Source organism: Halyomorpha halys, unplaced genomic scaffold (assembly GCF_000696795.3).
Source record: "Halyomorpha halys isolate HHAL.00 unplaced genomic scaffold, Hhal_1.1 Scaffold89.1, whole genome shotgun sequence".
Taxonomy (NCBI): Eukaryota; Metazoa; Arthropoda; class Insecta; order Hemiptera; family Pentatomidae; genus Halyomorpha; species Halyomorpha halys.
Genome location: NW_027111267.1, coordinates 555,418 through 566,569, shown reverse-complemented (window position 1 = coordinate 566,569; position 11,152 = coordinate 555,418). Strand labels below are relative to the sequence as shown.

Sequence of the window (11,152 nt, the reverse complement as noted above, 5' to 3'; positions counted from 1 at the left end):
TTTTTACATTTTTTTTGTTGTACATAATTTGGAATTAATGCATGTATGTATTGCATTAATAATTTTGAAAAAGAAAAATGTTAAAACTTGGGAACAAGAAATATAATTAAAAGTACTTTTCTGAAAACTGTTGGAACTAGAGTTTTTTTACTGTCAACTGAAAGACTCATTTGGAAAATTATTAGGAAGAAGTATTGTCAATATAGGGGTGACGGTAGCAGCGCGGTAACGTGCTTGACTGCCTACCCATAGATTGCGAGTTCGAGCCCGGCCCTACCCGGGATTTTTTCAAGCAAAAAATTATGCAATACTCACTCACAATCTCCCCCGGGTATTTGTGAGGCCCGTTAGCCAATGGGTGGCACTCACAAAAATAGGCGTGGGAGTGACGGACCCACCCTATGAAAACGGAAACGCGTGATGTATTTCTTAAGTACATTGCACAAGGCCTGGGACCTCCACGGTCTGTTGCGCCAATGAAAAAAAAAATTGTCAATATAAAAATAACAGTTCTGAAACAATTGAGGATTCGTTTCCACTCAAAATAGGGGAGAGTGGGGTAAGTGAAAGTTGTGACACAGGCGCCACATTTTTTTCATAGATAATATATTAACCTATGTCACCATAGTACTTCCTTACAAAGTACAGCACCTCTGATTCTTCATGGGTTGCAGCGGTACAGATTTTTAATGTAATAGTTTGATGTTATTATTTTTTTTATATATTTTTCATATTGTTTTTAATTATATATTTTTTTTATTACACAAGTTTTATTTTGTTTATACACAAGTCTTCTACCCCGGAAAGATTCGATTGATGTCATGAAAATGTTTAGTGATTTCCTTTTTTTTTTTTTGTCATTTTCAAATATTTCTAAACTTTAATTCTAAAATTATTAACATTACACCGACGTTTTGGAGTCCTCAATATTTACATATTTTATTTTTATTTTAGCGTGATTGTTATCTTGTTTGTTTATAGCCCAGAAGAGGGCCTGGAATTCAGGCTGGTACTTTGGTACAATAAAATAAGTACCACTTATTGATGTTCCTCTCTCCTGAACACACCCCGACCATCTTATTCTTATATTAATCCATGGACTACGATAAACAAATTGTTATGTATTCTACATTCTACCTCTGACAATAAGTATGATTAAGAGTTAAAAATTTCTCTAACTAAATATTAATTCTATATAGTGATAACAATACCTCAAAACATGGCTCTGAAACATAGACTTCTGAAATAACATGCAACCACTTCAGTTATGGAGTACGATGAAGGAGCATCCAAAAAACAATGTCAGCTAATCATTAATATAATTACAATACTTATTTTAATGATGTTTTCTTTTTATATCATGATTGTAAATATAGTTATTGTCCATTGTAGAGAGATTTCAACCTACTTTAGGAGTATTCATGATCTTTAGTTTAACATGTTAAAGCGTGTTAAATGGAGAAACTTATGCTAAATGGAGAAATATTTCCTTCTTTTACCAAGTTAAAAAGATATAACATGTAACATGGCTGAGAATCTGTTACTAGGTCTGTTGAATGGAGAATGACGTCACGAAACAGACCTGCTGAGCTTGTCACTATTTTATTTGTTTTTGTGTTAGGATACTTATTCGTAGTTTGTGTTTGGTTTTTCTTCAGTCTTGTGTTTTAGACTTCTAATAAAATACAATCAGTAGCCAAACTTTTACACTTCTACTTTTCACTTATTTTAGTCATATTGTAATAAATTACTGTAATCAAAACTTTGGAGTAAACAATAACGTGAATTTTTGGAAGGAAAGGTTACTAAACAAGTTGCTCTGAAAATCCGTTAGGAGCTCTTATACATTTATCATTTAACATGACTTTAAATAGGGCTGCTCACAATGCTATACTTATAACATTTAACATGGTAAAATATTTTATATTTAACACAATATCATGAATACCCCTTTTGCTGACTTCTGTGATATTAGTAATATCTATAAGAGTTATACAATCTAGTGACATGAGGTGAGTATGATGGAGCTTCCATCTAACAATGACGGCTACATTTATAACCACACTAATCATTTTGATTTAATAGTTTCCCTTCTATTTTAAATGGGAGATTTCAGTATATTCGATGAATTCTGTGGTGTTTGAAATATCTACGCAAGTAATATAAATTGTGCCATGAGGTGTATGTACGATATATGACATGAGAGTACAATGAAGAAGCTTCCAAAAAACAATTTCAGCTAAATTTATAATTAGAATCATTATTTGAATAAAGTTGTCTTTTGGTGTCATTATTGTAAATTAAGTTTCTGTCCAGTGTAGAGATTTCACTATACTTTGATGAATTCTGTGATACTTTAAAATTGTATGTGAGTGATATGATCTAGCAACATTATAAAATTTATAATATTAATTTTTTTTTTTTTCAATGATGATGAGGTTACAGTTCTTGGCCACCACTAAACACCAAGTCATGGTTTTGTCTTCCTTTCCTCCTTGTCAAATAATTGTTTATGTTAGTAGCATTTTTTTTTTCTTTCGTTTCTCCATCCGCCATTTTTGCAATTCGCCCTGCTTATTATAAATGCCTCAGCTTCATTGTTCTGACATCAGCCTCTCCCAAATAATTATATAGCTCCTGGTAAATCAGTTTATTTCCATATCCTTCAAATTTTTTTACCTCCAAAAATATTTGTCATAATGTTAATATTACACACAAATAAAAAAACAACACAATATACTAAACGAAAAACATAAGCAAAGAAGTTAAATGTTAGTATAAGAACAATTATTCAGCAGCTATCACACCCCCTGACAAAAACAATTATTTAAAACTTTATTTTAACTCACTGTTTCTTAACTACCTGTTTTCGTTATGTGATTCGTAAAAACATTTGTGGGGGGGTATAAGTTTAAACCCAAGAGGTCTTCGATCACTACAATCAACAAAATAATAAATAATAAACAACTTGATAATTTGTAATAATATATGAAATAATGGGCAGATTAAATTACTTGGTTTAGGAGGCGCAGAAGCAGTCGGGGCAGGGGACCAAGGATCGGCAGCAGAAGGGTTAGTTGCTGTCGAAGATGAAACACTCCATGGATCAACCTAAAAAAAATAAATTTAATATTAATATTATACATACGTTTTAGGATAGAATCTTTTGAACCAAATTATACATTACCACTAGCAGATCTGAAAAGACTTTCCTATTTTTAGATTTGGATATATATCCAGTATTTAAAATTGAAAAAAATATTAGAAGGTAATCCCTTCTTGGTTGACTCGCCCCAATAAAACCCCAATTTTGAAACATTAACTTAAAACGGGAAGATGAGACTTAAATTAAAATATTAGTTAAATCAAGAAATATTAGAAAACAGCATTAGCCCACCTCTCCCGAGTAGGATTACTTCTCGTACCTTTAAAACATTCACTTATAGGAAGTACTGTTTGTTTAATAACGATTGTATAAGGTGGTGATTTGTTCATAATCATGCTTAACCATAAGCTTTTTTCCCCGATTAAGGTTAACCATTTTATAGAAGCTGGGTGTGCTCCAGGAGGGTTCCCAAACATACAGAATTGACTCTCAGCTTAAGAAATATAATAAATAATAATCTGCCAAAGCTGGATTCGAACCCGGGTCTGAGAAATAGAAGAGTAGTGCCTTTACAATACATATACCACTTATGGCTAGTGTTCATCTTCATATTTGAATACTGTTAACCGCATCAAAATCTTTAAAACCCAATTTACACTGTTACAATCCGTCGACTTATCTCTCTCAGTTTTAAAAACTCTCATACTTTTTTTTTTTTTAGTAATTTTTATTAAAGTTCCAGTTTTAATAATCAAAAATGAGATTTGTCACTTCTCCATGAAATTCTTTATCTTTGATACTTCAATAAATAAATCGCTGAGAGTAGGAAGATAGTCAGGGTGGTTCATCTGGGCTAAATGAAAAAAAAACAAGATACAAACATAGAATTGACCAAACATTAAAATATTTCAACACAACTGTTAAGTTAATAAAGTATATTAAAAAATAATTAATAATTCTTTATATATACTTAATATAATTTGTATATTTTAAAAACATAACAATTGTTATGAAATGATTTGTATTTTAATGTTTAGTCAATTCTATGTTTGTATCTTGTTTTTTCATTTAGCCTTGACGAAGCCCTGCAAACGTTGGTTAACAATAAATTGTTTTCTTTTACTATTTTGATACCTTTATTGACCGCAAATAGAACTATCTTCCTACAATCTACTTCATACGGTAAACTATCTTCTTCCAATATAAATATATTGCGTTCAATAATATTGATAGTGCGAGTAGGCCAAAGAAACACTTGTTTTTACTTACATTCACAGCTAAATTATGTGAGAAGCATAATTTATTTTTCTCTAATATCAGAAAATCAATAAATGTTCAAATGGAATTAATTTTCTTAAAATACTAACATTTAGCATGGTCATAAACAATTTCAACATGACTTTTCAAATGGCTTTTTTGTAGTATTTAAGCTTACGTTAGTTACAGCACTAATATAACAAGTGAAACCTAAAGGTTCAATACAGATGGTTATATAAACATCAAAGCAAAATTATTCATATGCTGGGAAAAAAAAACAACAATATATTCGTATAAATAAATAAGCAAGAAGCTGAAGCTATGTAACAACAAAATAAATTAATCAAAGTCTACAAAACTAAACATCTGTTATATAACAGGTAAAGGAGTTAAGTTTACTTCAACATGGAAACTATATTATGTTAGGTTATAAATCAGTAATTACATAACATTGTAAACGCATCTTACCGAACTCCAATTATTCAATCTGAGATCCAGAGTCTAAATAAAAATTCAAAACATAGGTGTACAAAATTTAAACATAAAAAAAAAATCTATTAATTATTATTTTCATAGGATAGAATTCAAGAATAAACTTTAGATATGAAGAATGAAATTTAGGTCTACTTTTATGTTCATTGCCTTTTTAATTGTTTTTATTAAAGGAGTTTTCTTTTTTCTTGAAGAAGTTTGTCGGGGGGTGCGGTCAGCAAAGAACAACATAAATAAACAAAACCATATTTATTTATTTTATGCCGACGTTTCGACCTGAGTTTTAGGTCTTCATCAGGGGTTGTGGCATGTAGAGGGAAGATTGGTAACTTTGCTGACCGCACCCCCCGACAAACTTCTTCAAGCATTAATCTACGGTCAACTATCTACACCTCATTATGAGTTTTCTTTTTTTTTTTTGGTATTTTTTTCCCTATACAAAATCTTTATATCTGAACATAACTTTTGATCTTGATTGAAAATAAAAGACCTCAAAACTTTTGATCTTGATTGAACATAAAAGACCTCAAGCTCATTCCTGATAACTGGAATTTATACCCTATGAAAATAATAATTAATAGATAACTTAATGATTTCTTTTCACAGAAATGGGGAAAATTACAAAAATGGGTTTTATCAAAAAACGGCTCAGAAAAGGCTTTCAAAGCTGTATTTGTTCACAAAGAGTTAGCTCCATATTATCGTAAAATATATTTTATACCCCAAAAATGTGTTCAAAAAAAGGATACTTCCTTGTTTGAACATAAGGGAAGAGGAAGTGGTTTATTTAAGTTTTGATTAATCAAAAGATCGTGAGCATACACAAAAATGGATATCTAATTTTTGTGCTTACCTGCATTCAGAATGTTGGCTCACATTAGACAAGAGTTTTAAACAAAGCTTATTTATTTGTGCAGATGTTTTGACCTGAATTTCAGGTTCATCAGGACCATCTTCCTCTTTTATAATAAAGAGTTAATCAATGAAAGTATGTATAATTTTTTTTTTTAAGCTTTAACCATGAATTTTCAAACCATAGCAGTTTTCTCGGTTTTCTGAGATTTCTAGAATATAAAAAATTTCCCTGGCTTTACCCGGTTGCTAGGCACCCTGAAATAATTTAAAAAATAAAAACGAAATTTGGAAAATTCAAATTATACAATGAGAAGATGGTTGGGGGGAGCGGTTAGCGAAAATACACAGATTAAAAAACATATTTATTTGTGCTGACGTTTTGAATTTCAGACTTTCATCAAGGCTGAAAAAAATTGTAGTAAAATTATCACGCTTTTTTTTCATCCCTGAAACATCGGCACAAATAAATAAGTTTTGTTCATTTGTGTATCTTTGCTGACTGGACCCACTATCATATATATCCTTAAAAGATCCACAGATATTCGGGTAGTTCTTAACAACTCAAGACATAAGATTTTTTTTAAATGAAAAGTTTAAATTAAAGGCATCTCCGATTTAAAAAACCATAAAAATAAAAATAATAATTACCTGGGGTCGGGATGGAGGAATAGGCATCCCCCACGGGTCCTGAAGGGGAACTGGAGCAGAGGTAGTTGGTCCACCATCCAGAGGTCCGAGGTTTACGTCCAGGAGGTCTAGCATGTGGCTGCCGCCCTGGTCTTTTTGAACTTCATGATGCTGTTGCCTAAACCATACGATGCAAATATCATAATTCTATAAAAAATGGAACTACGGTAGAACCACACTAAACTAATTTCTTGAATTAACTGGAGGTAAAAAAAAAAAAAAATGTACAAATAAAACACTATAGAAAGGCACCAACTAAAACCGCTCCACTCTACTTTGGCTAGATCATTTTTCGTTTTTACATTTTAAACAAGTGAGACTGGAGTACAGCGGATAGTATTCATTATTTGATACAACGAAACAAAATAACCAACTTTGTGATTTTATTTATACATTAAATCATGAATCTAAAAAAAATCTTTATTTAAAATTAGATCAAAATAATTTACTAAATTAAACTTCTTAAATGTATAAATTAGTATAAGTATAACTTATATTTATTTATCACCCTACCCTGCCACTTAGGGGAATATGAATGTTTGCAGCAAACCAACGCATGCCTACGATATAACCTACTGCTGCGGCAATCAAAACAAATTACATTATTTTTCCTTTAGATGTGAACACAGCTTGCTCTTTTTCGTTCATCCGTCGTACTCTTCTATTCAGTCGGGTGGCCTCCCTGTCTCACGTCAAAGGAGAAGTGGATGGTGCTAACTACTTTCTTCCACCGCACACAAAGGTCTTGTAGTACGGATAGTTCTCCTTAGTCATTAGCTGAGAAAGAGGCAATTAATGACAATGTCTGTCAGGGTGTAGAGCTCAGTCACCCTCATCAGATCGGCCCTCAGTGTCTGTTCCGGTAAGTATGACAAGCTTAGTAGGTCTCTGGAATGTGATGACAACGGCAGCTAGCATACCCTGTGAGGATTCAATGGATACACACACAGAAAAGAAGTACTTCCTTAGGATAGCACCTTTTTGGTTAACAGTCTCATAATGGTCTTTTAATAGTTAAATGTTTTTTATATGAGAAAAAGATGGTTGGTGGTGCAGGAAAAAAATAATATAAATAAGTTTAAAAAACTTATTTAATAGTGCCAACGTTTCGGCCAGAATGTCTAGCCTTCGTTTTTATTTTTATACATTGGTATCTTAGTCTTTGATCTTAGCCCTGATGAAGGCTAGAAATTCTGGCCGAAACACTGGCACAATGAAATAAGTTTTTTCAACTTATTTGTGTTATTTTCTTACCACACCCCAACCATCTTCTCCTTAGATAGAAAGAAAAATATTTTATTCATCCATGCTGCCCAAATACATCGGGTTGCTACATTACACAGCATGCTAATCAATCCATGATCGAACATATATAAATTACATGGTATAATAAAATAGAAAAAAACCCAGTTTTTTCCCCCATAATTTCCTTTTGCAATCAATTCCAGTCTATACACTAAATACAAATATTTCAATTCATTCCTCTTTTCTTTCCCTTTCTTGTTCCTTCAATTTCACCATTTCACAATTTTCATTACACCTGATCGACAAATCACTCTCCCGAATTCACCCTCTCAGATCCTCTCTAGTGACCCGCTAAACAATTATACTATTAGATATAGAAACAATCACTATTAGACAGCAATGTGAGATCAAATCATTAATAATAGTCACAGCAGTAGATCAGTTTACCAAAAAACAAACAAATAAATACATTTTACCAGAACAAAACTAATACATAGATTCAAAGGAAGATATAATAAAAAGCCAGTTAAAAGAAACACTTGAATGGATAAATAAGTTTTTAAAAAATAAAAATAATAACACTAATAAAATAAAATAATTTAATGAATAAATAAGTTAAAACACACAAATCGACAGGTGCACATACTAAAATAAATAAAATATGAATAATCTGAGAGCTAATTCTCATGCAGGTGATGATGAATGATCCCCAGGGAGTCCAAAATAATATTTTCCGCCAAGATCGTAATATCTCCGATGCTAACACCTAGGCCTTCTAAGAAGCTCCTTGTTCTATCTATATTATCTATGGTCAACTATCTTCTAATAATTAAATGTTTTTTTTTTATATTTTTAATTACTATGTAATTAAATATAATTTGACACTAACCCTAGTAAAAAAATGTTTTGGTACAAAATATATATATGAAATTAAATCATACTTGAATTCATTCTGACTCTGAGAAATGGCTAACTGTAGACGAACATCGTCGCTTCTCCTCTTTTGCTCTTCTTGTTCTGCCTCTTCTCTCGACATTGCAAGAGCCAATTGCAATTGGAGTTCTTCTTCACCAGCTGTTGTGGGCCTGGCACACATTATGTCAACTAGAATAAACAAATTTAAATTAAGTACAATGATATATAATTTTTTTTTTTTTAACAAAATTGGATATTCTTAATATTTTACCTTTACTAGGCGTTTCGACATCACTTGAGCTCCAAGCTGATCTTGACTAAATACATGAAACAAAACACATTTTTAAAAATCACCAAGTTTGTCAATTATGATTAAAAAAAACACAATATGGTGAATTTGATGGCTCAAAATCTAATTTAATTAAAATGATAGCCACAGAAATAATGTGATAATGAAACATTCATTTTTCACTTTCTTTCTTTATTTTATTTTTTGTAAAAAACCTTCCTTAAAAACCTGACCTTCCTCTATAAGCATCATTTGCTTGATAAATTAAATTGAATAAAGGTTATTAAATTTTTATATTATTATTTTTAATGTGATACTCCCAATAAATACCTTAGAAACTGGATATAAAAATTTGTTGATACAATATAAACAGTTTAGGCTCAGGCAAGTATATCAATACAAAATCTTGGTAGTACGTATCCTTCAGTCTTTTCACTCAGCTAACTAATTAACAGTTAATAAATTAATGTAGTTTAATATTTGTACAAGCTTTAATCGCTGGATAAGAAAAATAGTCTTTCATATAGTCGAGGATACTTGAATTTTATTTATTATTTTATTTAGAGGTAAGCAATAAAAAATACAAATGAAATTTAAAAAGAGTTTTATAAATGTGTGGATATGGGGGTTTGACGAAAGATAGTCAATACAAATAAATTATTCATTACATATAGTATGCTTGGTATTGAGAAAATAAAATTTAAAATTCCAAAATAATTCTATTTTTTTAAACTCCTGTATCTTCCTATCAACTTGAGTAATTGATGAAGAATTTGGGGTAATTTGATTTATAAAAGAATAACATTTTCCTATAAATTCACAGTGAAAGAATTATTAGAGAAAACTTAAAGAAAAAACTTTATAACAATTTGAGGTTTTTGGGACTCCCCCTCACAAAGAACAAACATAAAATCAGTCCCAACTTCAATAATTACCATTTACAATTTTCCAAAATTTAAATGTTATGTCACCTGACGTATAAATGAAAACATAGCTAATACATATAAAATAAATCTTCTTTCTATATATATATTGTAATATCCTATATTGTAATGTCCTTAAATATGAAGTAAAGAGCCAGGGACCAGAAGCGCTACCGGAGGAGCTCCGAGAGAGGATCGGTGAGACTCCAAACTTATGGAAGAAAATACTGCGGGAGGACTCAATACAGGAGTGGAATGGAAGGCGGGTAGCAAGCCAGGAGGGCCCTACTTTGAGAAAATTCTTCCCTACCGTCCTTTCTAGATTGAAGGCTAAATGGGTCCTCCCAGACTATTGGGTCTCACAGATCCTAACAGGACACGGGGAGGGAATTTGGAGAATGCAGAGCTTTGAAATGAACATCGACCCGTCAGGACCCCATGTGCAGAGTTCCTATAACAGCAGAAGGACACCGAGCCAGGCTGTCGAGAAAGACCGGGATTTTCGCCCTCGCCAAGGCAGACTTTCCCTCTTTGATGGAAGAAGAGAATTATCCCTTCTTCAGGGAGTTCATTTACGGGTGGAAGGAGGTGGTGGGCCCCGCTCATTGCACGATGGGAAGGGCTTGACCACCTAACATTGGCGAGCCACCAGAAGAGGAGGAAGCTGACCCAGACTGAGACCAGAAGGGCTGGACCAGCCTGGTAACTGCAGGAGGCACCCAGACGGATGCGCACTAGGAAGACAAGGTGCAGCTGTGCAGTAGGGCAAAGTGCAGTAAGGCGCTAGACCTAGTGGTGGGCTGCTCACAGTAAACAATTTAATAAAACAATAAAAAAAAAGGAAAAAAAAAGAAGTGGTGATCTTTGGGCGCAATGGCATGCGCAAAACTCAGCACACTACCCCACTGCTCCCGCACCCCGTATGCCAGAAATGGCAAGGGAGGGGTATTAAAAAAAAAAAGACCCCAGAGGGCTCCCGACCTAAAGTACTGACTCACAGCTATAATGAAACAGAAAACAATTATCAGCCAGGTTCTTGGAGTATCCTCCGTAGTATATATATCCTCTGTAGTATATATATCCTCCGTAGTATATATATCCTCCACCTTAAATTAATAGAAATTGTGGTAATACAATGTTTAAAAGATTTTTTTGTTGTCAGATTCTTGACTTTAAGATATTCTTGAGACAGTAGGGGTATTCATGATGTTGTGTTAAATGTTATATGTTTTACCATGTTAAATGTTATAACTATAGCATTGTGAGCAGCCCTATTTGAAGTCATGTTAAACATTAAATGCATAAGAGTCCCTAGCGGATTTTCTCAGCAACTTGTTGTATAAGCCTTTATGTTTATAACCTTCCTTCCAGACCCTCATGTTA

The 11,152-nt window shown here is 32.4% G+C and overlaps 1 protein-coding gene across 8 annotated transcripts in view; it reads right to left on the bottom strand.

Annotated features, from left to right (window-relative positions):
* The window catches only part of lqf (epsin homolog lqf), a 34,805-nt gene that overhangs the window by 12,846 nt on the left and 10,807 nt on the right, over positions 1 to 11,152 (bottom strand). For 4 of the 8 annotated variants that reach the window (XM_014414905.2, XM_014414907.2, XM_014414904.2 and 1 more), the window contains 6 exons: positions 8,829 to 8,874; positions 8,584 to 8,746; positions 6,359 to 6,515; positions 4,832 to 4,864; positions 3,015 to 3,111; positions 2,864 to 2,935 (listed from right to left, as the gene is read on the bottom strand). In XM_014414905.2, coding sequence (XP_014270391.1) covers positions 2,864 to 2,935; positions 3,015 to 3,111; positions 4,832 to 4,864; positions 6,359 to 6,515; positions 8,584 to 8,746; positions 8,829 to 8,874 — 568 coding nt within the window. The remainder of the gene's footprint in view (positions 1 to 2,863; positions 2,936 to 3,014; positions 3,112 to 4,831; positions 4,865 to 6,358; positions 6,516 to 8,583; positions 8,747 to 8,828; positions 8,875 to 11,152) is intronic. The other 4 variants (XM_067049282.1, XM_014414903.2, XM_014414906.3 and 1 more) reach the window with 3 other exon arrangements.